The sequence below is a fragment of the Limulus polyphemus genome, unplaced genomic scaffold (assembly GCF_000517525.1).
Source record: "Limulus polyphemus unplaced genomic scaffold, Limulus_polyphemus-2.1.2 Scaffold2383, whole genome shotgun sequence".
NCBI classification, from domain to species: domain Eukaryota; kingdom Metazoa; phylum Arthropoda; class Merostomata; order Xiphosura; family Limulidae; genus Limulus; species Limulus polyphemus.
In genome coordinates, this window is record NW_013667993.1 from 98,564 (window position 1) to 118,768 (window position 20,205).

The 20,205-nt window shown below is 30.7% G+C and overlaps 1 protein-coding gene across 1 annotated transcript in view; it reads left to right on the plus strand.

Moving 5' to 3' along the window:
• The window catches only part of LOC106466797, a 124,056-nt gene that overhangs the window by 40,947 nt on the left and 62,904 nt on the right, over positions 1-20,205 (plus strand). Inside the window, exons 11-24 of the mRNA XM_013927100.2 lie at positions 1,572-2,904; positions 3,430-3,548; positions 3,979-4,168; positions 4,630-4,759; positions 5,426-5,641; positions 7,710-8,020; positions 8,315-8,429; positions 8,633-8,812; positions 11,328-11,460; positions 11,726-11,892; positions 13,688-13,956; positions 15,672-15,829; positions 16,068-16,215; positions 18,610-18,853. Coding sequence (XP_013782554.2) covers positions 1,572-2,904; positions 3,430-3,548; positions 3,979-4,168; positions 4,630-4,759; positions 5,426-5,641; positions 7,710-8,020; positions 8,315-8,429; positions 8,633-8,812; positions 11,328-11,460; positions 11,726-11,892; positions 13,688-13,956; positions 15,672-15,829; positions 16,068-16,215; positions 18,610-18,853 — 3,713 coding nt within the window. The remainder of the gene's footprint in view (positions 1-1,571; positions 2,905-3,429; positions 3,549-3,978; positions 4,169-4,629; positions 4,760-5,425; positions 5,642-7,709; positions 8,021-8,314; positions 8,430-8,632; positions 8,813-11,327; positions 11,461-11,725; positions 11,893-13,687; positions 13,957-15,671; positions 15,830-16,067; positions 16,216-18,609; positions 18,854-20,205) is intronic.

The window sequence follows — 20,205 nt, forward strand, 5'->3', positions numbered from 1 at the left end:
GATAAGGGTTACAAGAATGGTGCCTGGGATGGAGGGGTTGTCATACGAGGAGAGACAGAAATCTTTCAAATTGTTTTCTCTTGAAAAAAGAAGAGTTGGGGGGGGGGGTTGATTGAGGTGTTTAAGATTGTAAAGGGAATTGATTGTGTTAAGGAATCATCTTTTTTCATATTTTACAGTGAGAATAGTGGGACTAGGGTACACAAATATAAATTTGGGCAAGGTAGCAGTCATCTTCAGCTAAGACAGTTTCATTTTTGTAATAGGGTGGTTGGCCTTTGGAATGGGTTGCCTTTGGATGTTGTAGAGGTAGTAGATTTAAGTGAGTTTGAGAAAAAGCTTGATAAGTAGATGAATGATAAAGGCTGGCTTTAAGAATGTTTATGTATTTTTTTAGATTATTTAATTTAGTTTAGAGAATAGAACTGCCAAGATGTACCAATAAGTCTCATGTTGTCCCAAAATGTTGTATTATTATATTCTGTTTATTTACTCTATGTAGCTTTATGATATCCAGTACTGGCTATATGTAGACTTTTTGTAATCATTACACTTATCCTATCTAGACTTGCTGTTGTTGTGTTAAATGCCTTGTTCATGCTGATAGAATAAACTTACTTGACAATTTCAAGCAATGAATTAATAGGGACTTTGAGTATGGCCACAGTAGTGTCTTTTGAGTGTTTGCCTAATATCAACGTTTGAACCTGTTGTTTGGAGTCCTTTGGTTACATCACTGGGTATAGTTTTTGAAATGGTTTGAGTTAGTGACAAATGGTTATTTTCATAACAATTTTAAGTCCTCATGACTTCTTGATATGTATGTTAATGTGATATAAAGATTACATTCACATTAATCTTAAACAATTTCTAGTAAGTGTATTTTATCACTAAGATCATGCATTATTTCTAATTTTTCTGTTTCGAAATATTTTCATTTCTTGTGTTGAACAATGATGAATGAAAATATTTCTACAAATGTAGACTATTATTATGTTTATAAATGTCAGTATATATATTTCAGAATCAAATAATGATGTAGTTGAAGCTCATTTATTTTGTAATTACTTTTAACAATATTGACTATGAATTACTTATTGGTATAAACCAGAAATATGTAGATAATTAAATAAATACCTGTAAGCTAGAGTTCCTTTCAAAAATTTGATATTTATAATTTCACACAATAGGTATACATATTGTGTGAATAATAATAATAGAAAATAACCCATAATTTATTTTTTTGTGTTTGAGGCACTATTCATTTATACTGACTGGCAAAATTTAATTACTTTATTAGGTTCATGTTTTGTTGATATTTTTGTATTTGGTAATAGCTTAAAAGATATGTCTTGGTCCTTTATTTGTTGTTTAAGCATAAAATTTTGAGTGTTTATGGTGTTTCATGTAATCTTATTTACTAATTTTTTTTATCAAATGCTTTTAAACACATTACGTTTCATTTAGGTAAAAACAACAGTGTATATGATATGAATTTCTTTGTTTATGTATTTCAAATTGTTAAGGATTTTTATGCTTTAATTTCTTTTACAATCTTTGTTTCTTTCCAGAAATGAATAATTCCATTCTACTTCAACATTTCTCTATAGAAAATGCTTATACTGGTTTGACTCAGATTTCTAATATAACACTTGAGATCAGAAATGTTAATTTCTGCTTCTGTGAGTGTGGAGCCATTTTAAAACAAGGTAACCTAACCATTCATTCATCAGTTTTCTTCAATATGACTCAAAATGCTGTCTGCGTGTTAGGTGGAGATACTTTTCTGATGGAAAACTGCCAGATCAATATCAGTAAAAACTATGGCTTGCATGTTAAATCTTCCATTAATGATGTAGAAATAAGAAATTGCTCTATTGATTCGACTGAAGATTCTGCTTTTGTATTTGATGTAGCTCCAGACTATTCATTAGTGATTGAGGATAATTTGTTTCAAAACACAAAATCTAATTTTGCTCTTGACTTGGAATTGACACATAAAACATCTCTTAAAGAAATCTTGATAAGTGGTAATTTGTTCAGGAATAATTCTAAATGTATATCCATCCAGTTGTTTCATTGGTATTCCAATTCATTACACATCAGCTTAGAGGAAAACAGTTTTCAAAAAAACCATGGAAAGGCTATTTTCATAAAAACTAGAAGGAAGTTTTATGAAATTGTTATACAACGTAATAACTTTGCTCAGAATGAAGTTTTGGACCAAGCGCTTGTATCCTTCCAAATGTTATATTACAGTTATGATGTATCTAGTGTTGTCTTGGCTCAAAATGACTTTGAAGAAAACAAGGCCCAGAGTATTCTACTTCTTAATGGACATTGCACAAATAGTTTTTATTTTGATGTTTTTGGAAATCGATTCATAAATAATCAGGTACCTACTACTGGTGAAGTTATAAAATCAAAAGTTCCATGTTCTAATATTAATTTCAACATATTCAATAATCCCCAAACCTTATACTACCTCAAAGCAGAATTTACAGAAGATGACATCTTGAATGCTACATATAATTACTGGGGTACTCGAGACGAAGTGAATATTAATTCCAAAATCCTTGATAATAAGGATTCCTCATTGCTGGGTAGTGTATCAGTTGTCCCATACTTGAAAACATCTGAAGTTAGCTGTGACTTACAGAACAACTGTTCTGGACATGGAGAGTGTGTGAAAATAAATGTTTGCATCTGTGAGAGTGGCTGGAAAGGAGATGATTGCTCTAGTCCAACTTGCAATGATATTCAAGATTGTTATGGAAAGGGTACTTGCATTGGACCAAATTCATGTAGCTGTCAGAATGGGTGGTTGGGACCACATTGTCAACTTCCTTCGTGTTTTGAAAGAAATAACTGTTCGAACCATGGAGTGTGTATTGCTCCAAATGTGTAAGTTTGAAGCTCTTTGTTTTTAAACAAATTTTATTAGGCACCTTACAATAATGATAAATTTTAGTTTAAAATGAAAACAAATTTCATAATGTACATCTACCCTAAATCTGGACATGAAAAATAACCGTTTTAATTATAAAAACTAATCTGCATGTGTATGTACTTGTTTTAAAGCTGTGAAACTAAGTACAGTTGCAGAATTATATTTAAATACTGTTATTAAAGTTGAATAGTTATTGAGAAACATGCTTGGAAAATCTACCCAATAAATTAATAGTGTGTTAGCAATTTACTTACTTTTTATATTAAGCTAAGGTTATTTCATATTGTAAAAAGATAATCAGTCTATTTTGTAGATAATGATCTTATTATTATTAGATTTTCAACATTCTAAATCCATATCAACAAAAATTTTCTTAACTTTCCAGTGTTATACACCTTCACAAGTTTGCTCATAATTTGAATCCCACACCAAAAAACATGTAAAAAGGTTTGTCTCATTTAAATCTGTTCTTTTGGCAGTTGTCACTGCTCCTCTGAATTTACAGGTGAGGATTGTTCTGCTTGTACTTCTAATCGCTGGGGGTCAGACTGTCACTCTTGTCCTAGCTGTGACCATGGATTATGCAATTTGACTTCAGGTAAGTAGGATGCAGGAATATGGAACTCTCTCTTATTTTCTTTTTTTTTAGCTATTTAGTTTTAAACAGAGAGCTTGTATTAATAAATCTTCCCAAGTTTACTTAAAACATATGCACACGTAAAAGTAATTTTTTGTCAGGGTTTGTTAATAGAAAAGATCCAGAAAAATGTTGAAGAAACTATGCAAATAGCATTAGAAGATAAATATTTCATTATTTTTGTTTTCTTGGTACTGGTCATTTGTAACACCTATTATATAAACTATAAAATATATAATTCTAAAGTATCTTGTTTTACAGAAATGCTGTAAGTATAGACTTAGAAATATTTACAAAAAATACTTGATGAATAAATATGTAGTCCTTTTTTTATTTGAGTTATAAGTTAGTTTCTTCATTTCTCTGTCAGTATTGTATTATAATTTTTTAGGGCGATGTGAATGTGACTTTGGATGGACTGGAAGCGTGTGTGACTTTTGTGCTGACCGGTTCTATGGTCCTCAGTGTGATCCTTTGATGAAAGTTATAGAAGTAGCACCAGCCTCAGGACCTGATGTTGGGGGTAATCTAGTTCATGTCAAAGGTCATAATCTTTCTCCGGCTGAGTATTACACATGTGTGTAAGTATGAAAATGCCAGTTAATCAATCTTTGACCATATTTATATCAGTAATGTCAATGGATCACTTTTACTTTACATTTTGTTATCAGTTTTAATTATGAACCAAGAAAAAAGTTGTTTTTGTTTAGATTGATAATCGTTTTCTTTGATTTAGATAACCTACTGTTTAATATAAGTATGATAGATTTTATATTTGTAAGTTAAAATGTCTTGAAGAACAGGAATGGCTGTAAAAGCCTTGATTATTTATAGAAGCTTTGTTTTTGATCATTTCTCATCATAGACCCAATATAAATTCAATATATAATCATAAGAGCTGAATATGCCACTCACAGATATCTGGCTATGAAACATAACCATATATATATCCTTTTTCCCAAAACTACTGTGATGTTAAAGTCAGTTTTAATCAAACTTAGTTTTCAGTTTTCTGACAAGAAGAATTAAAATATGCATCTAGATTTGGAGAGACACCAGTCAATGGAAGTTTGAAGTCCTCAGAAGAGGTAGTCTGTGTTACTCCCAATCACCAGGAAGGAAAAGTCCTTGTTCAGATTGGACCGGAAGGCACAAACTTTACATCAGACAATGTAAATTAACAATTTCCAGTGAAAGTTTTGTTATTTATACTGTTTAGAAAATTGTAAAGATATGAATTAAAACTTCAGTAGAACTGTAAAATTATAATTCCTGTTAACCAGAAGTAGTAATTCTGAAACCAAATTAAAGCTGTCGTACACATAATGCAGGGTAAGAAAAATTCATAAAATAGGGTATGATACATTAAAGTCTCAATCCTGAATATGTCAAAAATAATTTGTAAAGTGTGGACTTAAAGTTTCAATAATGATGGTGTTGATTCAAAGTATGTCTTTGTTTTGTAATTGACAGTTTTCTCTAGGGAAAGAATGCTTTAGATTAGAGGAAACTTGTTTATCATTGAACAAAGACCTACTTAAAATTAGAAATCCTCAGCATCATCACTATTAGTGATACTGTTGGTCTGTTCCTTTTAAATAAAGTATGATAATAGATGCTGAAAGATGGTATTTAGTAGGTCTAATAATATGGTTTCCAGTCTGTAAAGTGAATAGATAACATTTCAGCTATCGTTTTTAAGTTCATATTAGTCATAAGAATACTATTTATATATATATATATATGTTTAAACATGTGTCAAACTAAAACTTTGTTTCATTTCATCAGTGATAGAGTAAGAAAGTTCCATTCTTATGGTATCAAATATGTTCTATTAGGTGGAGTATTACTTCTATGCATCCTGTCCTAAAGATTCTTGTGGCCAAAACTTTCATCCACCACGTGGACATTGTGCTTTTGGACAGTGTCAATGTGTTCTTCCTTGGAGTGGTCAGAACTGTCAGATTCTTAGACTTCCCCCCAAAATAGCTAGGATTTCAGATAAGGTTGCTGATGAGCAAACTCAGTTCTCTCTACAACTTTCCCTTACTGAGGTATAAAACTTTTAATGATGTATTTATATCATGGTCCACAGAATGTTGTATATACATGTATTTTTATTAGATACCTTCACTTAAAGAGTGATAGTAGTGTGACTTTGGGAGGGTGTCGACACATATCTTTTACTGGTGCTACATTTTGATGCAGTAACAGGGCATGTATATAAATATATTTATTGTAACAAGTAAGGAAAGATGTACACTTTCATTCAGTTTCAGAAATCTTTTTTTTAATATCAAATGACTTAGGTTCAAATTGAAGATATGAAAGTCAAAAGATCACTTTAATAGCTTAAATATCATAGGTTTCAAAATGTTGTATTTATATTATTATTTATAAGATGAGATAATTGAAGTTGTTTGAACTGAAGATATTTCTCTGCAATTTTCTTTTCCTGATAAAGAATTAAAAATATATGTTTATAAGCATTAATGTATTTTCAGTTTTACTATAATTTGGAAATTTTATTGATAGTTATATCAATACAATAGTTATGCTTTCAGTACAGAAAAATAAATTTGAATTATTCATTTAACATTTAACAAGCAGTCTTTGACTCAAAAAAGCCTAAAATTGAGGTACGTAGTTGTGTAAGGCATGAGCCAGGGATCATTTTGTCATACTATTTCCTTGATTTGAATAGTCATTAAGGTGTTTTTGTCAGACCAAAATGAATCACCTGCATGATATTTTGCCATTAATTTAGTACTCCTCCCTTCTTCTATCCTTGTAAAATTATTGCACTTCAACCAGAAAAAATATTTGTATTCTTCATTTCTTACCTGATCTTGGATTGTTTCCTCCTTCACATTATTGTGGTTCATACCATGCCAAATGATTTTTGCTCTCTTTCTCATTTGAGGGCAAGTCATTGGATACATCTGTAAGTTTACTGCTTCTGTATGCAGATGTACTTCTCTTTGGGCATGTGACAGCACCTTCTCTATCAAAGCTTTTCTGACCTCTCTTACCATTACTTTTTTAAGCAACTTCTGTGTCATTGTGATTGTATCCACACCTGTTACATGTGTAATATTTCAGACATTTTGGTACTTTATATTTGCAAGTTAGCTTAGAATATCAACAACAACAAACACTCAGAGATGCTGGCTCATTGTCTAAACAGTTTCTCACAGGTTTTATGAAATGTTTGGGAATGGTGAGTGTTCCTTAGGTAATGTACTACAACAGTGTCTTGACCATTGTCTGATTTAGGGTAAGAAATCAGACAATGGGAATGGTGAGTGTTCCTTAGGTAATGTACTACAATAGTGTCTTGACAATTGTCTGATTTAGGGTAAGAAATCAGACAAGGGAATGGTGAGTGTTGCTTAGGTAATGCACTACAACAGTGCCATAACCATTGTATGATTTAGGGTAAGAAATCACCCAATTCTACTGACAAAACCAATTATAACTTCTCTGAATGTTATCCAATTATAGATTGGTGTACACTTCTATATTCCCACAAAGTAATGCATATTCTTGTAGGTTTTCAGAAAAACAGACCAAATGCTGGATCCTACAAAGTGCCCTACCATTTCTGCTGCCATTGAATCAGAGCTTACTTGTTATGTTCAGAAATTAAATATTTATGCTTATGGTATTGAGTTGAATACCTGCTTATTCTAAAAATGTAAACTTAACTTGATTTAAATTCTTAATTTAAATTAGCATTTCAATGTGATTCAGCAACATTTTAAACAATAAGTGTGTGATATATAGAATTGTAAATTTAATATATTATACTATAGAATCGAAACTGTAAACTAACAGCACAATGTAAAATACAGGATTTTGCATTTTATACTTTAAACTAATAACATAATGTAAAATCCAGTTAGATATTTAAAGCTGTTTTTGGTGAAGAAATTGGAATAAACAATGAATATAACATTGTTTAACTTATCGTAGGAAGGTTCAATTTTAATTCATTATCAAAAGAAAAACAAATGGTAAGGTTAACTACATGTGGTTAGTTTTTTTTTAACTTCCTCCATTGTATTTTTTATAAGCATCATATTTTAGGTTTTGATCTGATTCTTGTTTATTTTATTAAAGGGTAGTACTCCAGTGACTTGGAAACTGAAAAATGGACCAAAAGGAATGAAACTTCAGTCAGAATCTGGACTTTTGTCTTGGGATGCTACTATTGCTAGAGAGAGATCTTATGAAATAACTGTTTCAGCGAGCAATGACATTTGCTCTGATACATATACTTTAAATCTCTATGTGCCTCTGTCATACACAGCAGCTCTGGATAATGTTGATCCTGGTCCATACCAACGTTCTGTTCCTATTTACCTTTCTGGAACTGTTGAATTTTCAAATTCCAGTCCTGAACAGTTTGACACTGTACCTGTCAATATCCTGTAAGATATTTATGATCAAGAGCTATCAGCTAGTTATTTAAAGTAGACAAAAATTGCTTTGACCAAAGATTTTAGAGAAAAATCTCTGAACATTTGTATGATAAATATGATCTTAGTTTTAGAGTTTAAATTCAAAAACAGTGTTATTAAATGTTGTGTGTAAATTCTGCACATTTACATGTTTAAAATTAAAGAAGAATATTAAAAAAATAATAATTTAAAAAATTGAAATATGTTTAATATATAAATAAGTGGAATATTGAGCAAATCTTTGTACTTTTTGTCTATTTTCAGAGTCCAAACCAATGGATATACTCAGACTGTGTCAACATCCACTATTCCTGGGTCAGGAGGCAAGTTTTACAAATGGTTCTACTCGTCTTCCACTTATGTTGGCCTTTTTCTTGCTGTAGGTTTCTATGATGAGTTTTTTATACCAAAGTATTTGTTAATGGCACATTTGTATAGCTTAATTCCATTGGGTGAAGTTGATTCCCTGTTTTCATTTTGGTATCTATGATATGTGATGGTAATTTAGATATGAACATTTGCTCTTCTGTGTGCAGTTTATATAGTGTATTGTAATATTCAATTAATGTTTTCTGTTTGCAGGATGCAAGGCATCCAAACAATCCAGGATTCACTGAACAGATACGATGGTCAGTTTATGGGTTACGCAGTACTCCTTCTGTAAACGTGAAAGATTACTTGGGAAACAAAACGTATATATATGAAGATATGGTTACAGTGACAAACACAGGCATAGATAAGCTAACAAATGTTACTGTTCAGGTAATTAAACAAATGACAAAACTTTCTTTGAAATAATACATAATTAATATCAACTTTCAATCAGAGCAAGTTATGTATTTAGAGTGAAAATAAAAATCAATTTGGCACTTGTTATAGCTAAATAAGCACATCTTTTGTATGTTTCTATATATATAAAGGCTAGAATGAATTGTTTTATCAATTGGGAAACTCCACTGTTAACATTATTACCTCTGCCACCAAAGGTAGATGGAGGTTGTTTTCACCCATGTGTGTTTGTCAAAAATGGCTGAATGGATTTGGATGAAAGTTGGTATACATTTGGACTATGACCCAACTTAGAAGTGATTAGTTTTTGGAAGGTCAAGGTCACAGCAAGGTCACGAAAATCCAAAAAATCCTTATGCTCTATAACTCAGTCAAAAATCATCGGATTTTGATGATTCTTAGTGGACATATGTAAAATATTATTCCTCATTGTCCTACCAAAAAAATGGTCAATGTCCATTGATAACAACAGACATACAAACAATTTTTATATATTTTTTGAGGGTGAATATGATCAACACTTTGTGGCAGAGGTATGCACTCTACTGTGTGCCCCTCTAATTTTAGTCTCTAATTTCAATAATATCTTATGAGGTTCAGCCAATTAGGAAATACATATATTAAGCTAACAATGGAAATCAATCGATATAATAAAAGTATATTAATAAAAAATAAATAAAATTAAAAAGTAAACACATTATACTCCATAGTATGGCCAGTACTCTTAAATAAAGTATCAATAACTAAATAATATAGTATACTTTACTTAGGAAACACTAGGTTAGCTTGAACTACTGTTGTAAAAGTAAATCATCTAAAAAACATTTAACAGAGCTAACAAACATTGGTATAGTTCAAGTAAATAAATTGGATGATAATATTTCGAATTTTTTTCTTAGATAATTTAATTGAAATATTATGTGTTGAAAGTCACCAAAATTGTTTGGTGCCAATGGGTTGCTTTGACATTTAATCTTTTTCCTTTGACTTTATATTGATATGTATAAATGACAACAGACTACCTGGAACTTAATGGCACATATCAATATATTGTTAACAGTTAAAGTAAATCCAGGTTAGTAAAAGTATGTTAAGTACATAACAGTAGACTTTTGTTCATTTAAGTAAATTTAGACTAGAAGAAGTATAATGGAACATATCAAAGAATCTGATAACAGATAACTAGACTGGCAGTTAACAGTAGACTGTTGACAATTACAGGAGCATGATGTGCACATAATAATAGACTGTTGACTATTAAGCAAGCATGGTGTGCACATAACAATAGACTATTCAAAGTTAAGGTAAAACAGGAGCATTATGTGCACATAATAATAGACTGTTGACAGTTAATTAATTACCCAAGTGTGGTGTGCACATAACACTAGACTACTCACAGTTAAGGTAAAACAGGAGCATTATGTGCATGTAACAGTAAACTGTTGACTGTTAAGGTAATTAGACTGGAAGGAGCATGATGTTCAGGTAACAATATAAACTTTTCTGACAGTTAAAGTAAATACAAACTGTCTGTGGTCTGACCTGTGTTTCTCAAAGAAACTTTGAAAAGCAATCACAGGCTCAGTTTAAATATCAAACTTTAGGTAAAATCATTAAGTTTTTATAAAGTTTATTAATTACATTACATGTTTTCAGTATCATCATAAATCAAACTAAACTTTCATATGATACTGTTACAATACCAATATTATTTTAGTTTAATTTGGCTAAAGATCCTTTTGTTGAATGATTTATTATTAGTGTTTTCTCCACTGACCAGTAAGTACTTTTATTGTTTATTCAGAGTTGTTTTGTTGAGATATCTATGTGTTACATTTTTCCATTTAATATGTTAGTGGAATGTTGTGAAACACCTTTAACTAAAGTAGTTGTTAACCACAGTTCTCTGCAGTCATTGTTTAGTTATTGTAAGTAGTGATGTAGGTTGTTTGGAATAAATTATTTCAGACAAAGTTTTTAAAAATAGGTTTACTAAAACAATATAAATACTAAACGTAAAATTAAACTTCAGTTTTTTGAAACGCTGTTAAAAACACAAACTAAGTTTTGAAAAATAATACAGCAGTCTTTTTTTTCAAAGTTGGTAATGATTATTACATTGTTTTATAACTTATTCATTTATCAATGGAAGCAATGTGGGTTTTAAAACTGGAGTTAGTACACTGTCTATTGATTTTTTATAGAAACAAAGAATTTCTAAAAATGCTTTTGTGTCTTGTTGCCCATTTTCTTGTAACATTTGTGATGTTTAATCAGTTGGGCAATAAATTCAGGAATAGTAAGTGTTATTGTAAATATTTTGTCAAATTGTGAATATTCCATGTTTTTCTTTGTGTGAAAAATTGCAGTTTATATGTCGATGACATTTTGAGTTCATTTGATCATGCATTTATTATTTAATATGCAGTATAAACAACTACTGTGGATGTTTTGTGTTTTTAAATTTTATTTTTATTCTTCTTCTTAGTTTGAAGCTCCAGATGTTTTTGATAATTTCTATATAGTCTTGGAAAATGGAAATCCATGCTTTTCGCCATCATGTTTTGTTATTTCATCTCTGAATGGCGGAGAAGCTGTAAATGTGACCTTTATGATAGGAGGTGAGCTAAGAATATTTTGTCACTGAATTTGAAAAAAATGTGTATTTAAAGATATACTTTAAAAAACGAAGTATAATTGTCTAACTTTATATACATTTACAAGAAAGCTGCTGTGAATATTACTTTTATTTTATTTTTTTCAGGTATAACAGAAACTCCATCATTAAAGAAAAACTATTGTTTATTATAACAAAGGAAATGTAGATTTTTAAAATAAACTTAACTCATAAATTACTATTTGTTTTTAATTGTTTTGTTGTTTTAGTGAGCATTCCAACAAGGGGGATGATACCACTAAATTTCATGACATCAGAAAATGTAGCAGCTACATCACAAATTTTCATTACATACACATCCAGGAAGCCTCAGTTGGAAGTATCTCCATCAAAGATCAGAGATAAGGTTGCTCGTAGAACATCCAGAACCTATGAGGTAAAGTAAATTATATGGGAAATTTTGGGCAACATTTTCAGGTGCCATATTGGTGGATATTTCTTCATTTTATGAATCATGAAAACTATGAAATAGATAAGATTATACACAGATTTGTGCATAGCTACTTTCAAGTTTATGTAACATTTTTTGTTTCACTTCACAGAATCAAGTTTTTTCAAGAACTCTGAATATAAGATATCCAAAGATTAAAATTTAGTTTTTATTGTTCTGAATATCATTTACTTGATCTTAGCCTTGATTAATGGATTGCATTGAGTTTTGTAATGTAGTGCACAAAGTTAAGTTTTCATTGTAAAGTATTGTTCAGAGTACATCCTTTCTAAACCAGTTATTGAACTTACTTTGTAGAGAATTTGTTTTATAGGAGCTCAGCCAACAAGTGGTTTTTTATTTGTTTGTTTTGTTCATTTTTATCCATTATAAAACTAGTTATTTATAGTAAGGAAAAACAACTTAATAAGTGTAAGTGTGATTATTTTAACAGCTGTTTAGTTGTAAAACACTTCTATAAACCTGATTTCTTAAGACTCAAAATATACTGAATGAAATTGTATTACTGCTATTTTTTAAGAATGAAATCAATGCATAAATGAACTGTTACACCTCCTTCCTTAGTTGTATGTTTCTAAACTAAATTTACTATGAGTAAAAAGTTTCATGAATGGTTAATTGTTTATGGGTAAGGGAATTAAAGATTAGTTAAGATTGATAATTGGTTTCAGATGTTTTTTTACTTTTTAACAAGCTGGTTTCATCAGCAATAATGGGAAATAATTTGACATCTACTTAATTCACATCCTAGCTGCAAGCTGATAACTGATGAACAATTCTTTCATACAAAATGCTGGTTCATCTGTATCACCAATCAGTAACACTTGACAGCAAACGTTCTTTATATGACAATAACATAGCATAATGTTTAGGGACAACAAAGGACCTCTAAACTAAATTATTGAATAGATAAATTAAAAATAAGAAATAAACTATAAATCTTAGAACCAGCCCTTATCATTCATATAGTTATCAAGCTTTCTCTTAAACTCATTTAAGTTTACTCCTTCCTCAACATCTGAAGGCAACCCATTCCAGGGGCTAAGCACCGTGTTAGAAAAATAAAACTGTTTTATCTGAAGATGACTCTTATCTTGCCAAAATTTATATTTGTGTCCCCTAGTCCTACTATTCTCGTTGTTAAGTATATATGACAGATCAACACTGTCTATTCCCTTTACAATTTTAATATGTCAATCAGATCCCCTCTAACTCTTCTTTTTTTTAATCTCTCCTCATATGACAACCCCTCCATCCTAGGCACCATTCTAGTAACCTGACAATGAAGGGTAATCTCTTAATTTTAATCTAGTGTAATTTTAAAGCTCCTAATATATTTTAGAGCTCCTTTTTACAAAACAAGAAACAAAATAAACATAGTAATCTTTAGAAGGAAGATGCATATTATAAGGTTATTGAATTTTAAGTTTTGTGATTTTTTTATTTTTCATATTTTTTCTTCTTATCATGAAATATCTCCTTTTTACTTGAGTTACCCTGTATTAGATTTAGAGGAGAAGTAATTTCTTGTTTTATTCATCCACTGTAATGTATGAATGACACTTTGTTCTTTGGTAAAAGCAGTTTTGAAAATATTGTCATTTTTACTTATGTTTTTTTTATATTGTTATTAAAGTTTTATTTTTTACATAGTGTAGCTCAGACACATGGTTAATGGGTTGTCAGACATCATTCAGCACTATTTTCTTGTATCTTCCAGGTATATGTTACTAATGTTGGACTAGCGCCAGCTACCAATGTCAAGGTTGTTCTCCCAGTAGGCTCTGTTCTGAATGTAATATCCTTTGGTACAGCCTCTCCAACCACTTCTTTAGGAGACACCAACTTTACTATAAAGTTACTGCCTAGAGAAGCTGAAGCTGTACTAGCATTAAGTCTTTTCCTTCCCGAGACTTATGAACTGGGAAAAATTGAAGGCAGTTTACAGCTGAGTTGTCAGGAAAATGTTCATGTTACAATACCATTTAGGTGTGTTTTCTCCCAGAACTGAGCTGAGCAGTTAAGATTAACATAAAATCGATGTCTCTTATTGTAATTTCTCCTATAAAAATGATGAAAATTTAAATACATTTGTATGCATTTAAATATGATCCAAGGTTTACTGTTCAAAATCTTACTTGCTGAAAATAACTGTCCTATAAAGTTAAAGTTCTTGATCCTTTTATATATATATATATAGACACACACACATTTTTAATATTAACAAATACTGTGACTTTTATCTTTGTATAATTTTATGACTATTGAAACTGGCCTGAACTATTTGCACCTAACCAGGTTAAACATTCTTTTATTTATATATTTAATATTTGCACAGACTTTATATGAATCTTCACATACATTGTCTGTGAACTGGACACAGTTTTATAAACTTAGCAAACATGATTTAATCAAATTAAAAGACTAGTTTCTTACTATATGTAAGCTGTAAATCTCTGTAGTAGATTTTGGAAAGTTTAAAGCTAGACACCTTTGTTCAATATGAAGTACCATGAATTTTCACATTCTTGGTCCTCTCTGTTGGTCACTTAACTTTGGGCATTAGTGAAATCTTATGTGAAGAAAAGTCCTTAAAATCATTACCTAATTTTATGATATTCCATTTTTATGAGTCTGATTGTGCAGTTTTTTCTTATAAACATGCTACATTATGTCTTTATATAACAAAACTATTGATCACCTGAAAATCATATAAGTAACTAAATTAATTTATCAATTTTAAAACACTTATTAGAAGTGTTTATGTCTCAAAAAAATAAACTATGCTCACATTTCATGGACATAATGGGTACCCATGTTTGTTTGTTTGTAGTTAAGCATAAAGCTACACAAAGGGTTATTTGTGTTGTGTCTACCACAAATATTGAAACCCAGGTTTTAACATTATAAGCCTTCTGACTTACTGCTGCATCACTGGGGGTAGTACCCATGTTGATATTTAACATTTGGGAATTATAAGTGAACCATAGTTTTTCAACTAGCTATAGTAGGTTTGTAATATGATTTAGAAGTGGTGGCTGGTGATTTTTTTGACATGCTATACATGACTACATTTTCAACTAACTGAAATCAACCTATGTCATGCCTTACACCTTCTTGTCTCTGCACAGCTCATTTCTCACTTCCTAGTTAGATAATCTCTAGCTTGCCTTACCATTTAAGCTCTCTATTTTGGCATGGCAATGTACCATCAAGCACACTCAGTATTCTTTATTTGAACATATTTATTGCTTCTTTATGTAGAAATATTAAGCCTTGATTGAAGCTTTAGCAGCAGTTGATTAAAGTTTTGTTATGTTCTCATAGATTATTACAATAAAACATAATTAATGATGTAAGAGAAATGTTTGATTTAAGTATTTAGGTTTAATAGGGACATGGACATGGAAATTATACATGAGGCATTGCCTCACTTGATGAACCACTACTTTGATATAAAGTGTTGCTTCTGTTTTTAAAGTACTATTGTTTTTCTGTTCAATAGACTGTTTGCACTCCATCAACCATGGGGAATCAAGTCATGGATTTTAACATTTTAAGTCCATAAACTTACTACTGACCCACTAAGAGACCTGTTGTAAATGTTAATGAAGTTTTTCTATTAATACATTTCCTTTTGCTATAAGTAAAACTATAAATAAATAATGCTTTTTAAATATACTACTTTGATATTGATTTTCTAGTATCACTGTGGTGTCTTCAAGTAAAGTTGATTTGGCTGTGTCTGTTGAGGACGAGTACACATTTTTTGCTGAAGGGAAGCCTTTAGTTAATAATTCTCGAGTAAAGATCCAGGGTCATCTCTCAGGACATCAACAGGAACTGTTTACCAATGAATCGGGTAAGCAAGTAAGCTTAAATATTATACATAAAATCAGTCATATATTCATATTCATTAACTCAGCTAACTTACAGCCTTTTTGGTGTAATTAACATGAATTACTAAAAATTTCTTCCAAGAATAAAATGCAATAAAGGTAAAATGTAATGAATGAATAAATAATTGAATAATCAAAATAGTATCATTAATGTAATATATTGCTACCTCTGACTTAAAACTTTTAATAATTTGTTTTCAGGAATTGTTATGTTTGAGGCAGTTCCAGAAGATTACTACACTATCTCAGCAGAGGCACATAAACATTCTCCTGAATCCTTAGTCCAGCTAGTTAACCCAGGAAATAACAAAGTGATTATATTTTTAAGACGCAGCACTGTAACTTACACGTAAGTATGTCAGTGTTCTAGTTAACCCGAACTCCTGGGTCCCATATGTACAAGACTTTGTCGGGACACACAAGATTTGACCCCCCTGTGTACCAAATATGTATCACAAAACACCCCATATGCCAGGCAAGCACAAGTACTTTGCTTTGAACTTTGTACCATAATAAACTGAATAGCCTACAGTTTTCACACAGCTGTCCACAATCAACTTCCAGCAGTTTTCACCACTGAGAGTAAATTGCACAAAAATAAAGCCACATGAAAATACCACATGATTAACTCTTTCACCTCGAGTAGGTTAAAGTGCACATGTCACAACCTTTCACAGAGTTACATTCAGAATTTAATTAAACTACTTAATTTCTCCTAGTATGAGAATTACAACGTTTGTTATATATGTCTTCCCTTTTCTCTCATTTTTTTACAACCCCTCTAAGAAGTACGAAGTATAAGATAAATTACTTATTATAATAATTTCCTCGCTCAGGCAAAGCATAATTTATATAGCTCTCAATCTTATTTAGTTACAGAGCAATGAAATAAAAATCAGACCCCTTTTGCCATGCCCACCTGTCAAATTCTTCTCTTTCAGAACTTGTCAATAGTTCTCTCTGACATTTAAGACTATATTATTTAAAACAAATAGAAAGCCAGAGTGTTTCTCTATCAAAAGATGTATTATATTGTCATCTGTACAAAGAATTGTCTATTTTCCTTCCAATTCAAACTTTATTCCCACAAGAAACACATCAACAAGTTTAGCCAAATTTTTAACAGCTTTTGTTGAAAAGCCAGAAAAATTGTGATAGTTTATGGAACATCGTTTCCTTTTTTTCATGTTATTATTCTCTGTTCTTTGGTGCATTATTTATTAGTAGAAATAATAGTAGTATAAAAAAGTAGGGTTAAGTTTCATCGACAATCGAGAGCAAAAAAAAGAAAACCCAGCTAAGTACTTTATTTCTTGTTTTTTCTGTGTAGTCTTTATCTATTGTTATAAAAGTAATGAAAACTTTTTAGGTTAGATATAGTAAACTAAATAATAGTAATAATTTTTTATGAGGTACGTTTGCGAATAGTTCATGCATTCTGTAAATCGATACTGTAATTGTAAATTAGGTTTTTCATTGACATTGAAGTGCTTTTTTCTTTCTTTTTTTCAAGTTTATTAAATTCTAAGTATGTGACCCTTGAAAATTACTTTGGAACCCTTGAAAATCTCACTGGGTCTCTTGAAGATAAAAAAGTTGAGAGTCCAGGGCCCTTCAGTGTGAGACCTTAGTGAGAGCCCTGTATGTTCATGTTGAATTATAATCTTTGCTGGCATATTGCTACTGTATACAAGCAGAACTTTAGAAGCAACATTCAAATAAGCTGAACTGTGATATGGTTATTGCATCAGTGTCCAACATGACACCATTCTTTTTGAAATAATGTAATTTTTAAGTAAAAGATTTCCATATTGAACTGATTCCTTTAATAATGCTAAATCTCAGATTCTTAGTCTTTGTTTTGTATTTTTATCTGAGAGAGAATTTTAACTTAATCTTACCATATATTTGTGGTTTGATTTAGCAATATTCAATAATTTGAAATGATAAAGTTGTTAATTTACAAACTGTATATTTAAGAGGTTAAAATTTATTCAGAAAAACAAATGTACATTTTGTTGATAATCTGAATGGTATTTGTAAGTGTTTGATGTATCACTTATAGAATCTGTAAAAAAAAAAAGAGATAACTTTGTGCCTTAAAAAATTTATGTTATTATTGTTTCATAGTATCATTTGAAAGTTTTATTGTACAAAATTGACCTTTACTCATATAGATAAATAAATAGTTTATGCATCCAAAGTGATGAATTATGAGGTTAAACTTATGTGGTAAACATAACTGTAGTTATAGTCTTATGCTTACTTTAACCCAGTAGAGAACTATAGTAGTATACATAGATGAAATGCAGATCAAATGCACATATGTAATTGTAATATGTATTTTGTTTCATTTATAATTCTGTGACAATGTATTTGTGGTCATGAGAATTATAGTAATTTTACGTACAGAATAGTTATTAAAAATATTTTTATTAAAATTCTAAAAAGCCATAATTTAAAATGATAGAAACAAGTTTAGGTTTTCATATGCTTTCTCTTTCTGTAACCAAAATTTTCAAATGTTTTGTTTGATAATATTCAGTCAGGAATGGCAAAAATCTAATTTATCAAGAACTTCTACAGTGACTTTTAAAAATATATTTTGCAAATTTCCTACTATACTGTTTAGACACACTCACTGTACATGCATCATTAATTAATTACATCCTTTTTAATATGTATTATGTATTGCTTAATTTCTGGTTACTTTTCTTTCATTATTAAATCATTATGCTTCTAGATTTTCAGTTCGTCCAGTCCAGATTGAAGATAAGTATGAGATAACTTTAGAAGCAGACTTTGAAACAGATGTTCCAGCTCCTGTTGTAACTGTTGAACCTAGCTCCCTAGATTTGGAGAGTCTTGAACGTGGTTATTATTCTGTCATCAATTTCCAAGTCACTAATCATGGACTTATAAGAGCTGATAATGTGACTTTTGGAATCCCTGAACCTGGTAGCCATCCATTCCTGACTTTTGACACGGTAAGATTGCTCATAATTGTCCTAATTGTGAACTTGAACATGGTAGTAACACTGTAAAATGTTTTCTGATTACATTTACGACCTTTTATGTTTATATTCTTCTCTCTTTAATAATGGTAAGTCACTACTTCAATGGAATTTATTAATTATTTTGGTATATAGTTCCTAAGCTGGTTGCAGATCAGTAATTTTGTTTACCACATGTTTTGTTAAGATTGAAGCAGAATTAATATTACAAAGTTAGTGTTATGTTGCTATACTGCCATCATTGAGTTTTGTTGAAGTAAATGTTAAATATTAAGTCACATTAACATAAAATTATAAAAACAAGTCTACCTTCCAAGGCTCTAATTTCACATAAACTACTGATCTGCTGGTCACACTTTGTCAGCATAGACATTATTTACACCATAAGAATTGATATATCATAAGTGATTGATATTAACTACATTTGACTTGACGAATGTTATCTTGGAGCACTTGGTAAGTTATGTCATTGGCAGAAGAATTACTTTGATCAATGGTTGGCAGTAACTGTTTTAGCTAGCAAAATACTGTGAGTGATGGAATCACTATAAAAATACCCACTAACAACGTGCCCAGCCAACACATTAGTGAAGGGATAACATCCTGTCAGAGCATGGAAAGTGAAGCAAACATAGGCTGTATTACTTCAAATGGAAAAAAGCTGGTTCCACTTCATGATGTCTCTGGTCTAAATCCAACTGGAAGATCACAGATTGATAAAGGAACTTGCTAGTCTACCACACATATTTGTACTTACAATGTAAGAACTTTAACATATGATGATGACCTTGAAAGATTACTGGAAGAGACTAAAGAAATGAAATGGGACATTTTGGGTCTAAGTGAAACTAAAAGAGTTGGAGAAAGTCTAGTAGAAACGAAAGGAGTATGGATATATGAGGTGGGGAAGACAGAATAAGATTCACAAGCAAAATGTGTAACCTTTGTCATCCATCCAAAAATGAAAGATATATTAGAAGCTTTCATACACAATCGAACAGAGTGATATCCTTAGATATAAATCACGACAGAAAAGAAGCAATGACAGTAATCCAAGTTTATGCCCCAACATCAGACTTCAATGATGATGATGAGATAGAGAAATTCTGTGATGATGCTGAAAAGATACTGTTGCGTCAACGAGGTCACGTGACTAGTGTCACGCCACCTGTTTTCTAGAACTATCCCATTCCTTCGGGAGTGCTCTAGCATTTACTAGATATATGTTTGTCTGGTATATATATATAAGACGCTCACAACGTGACAACAATGTGTGTGTAGGTAAGTGAGTAATTGAACTGCAGTCAGGAAGTATTGTTGAAGTT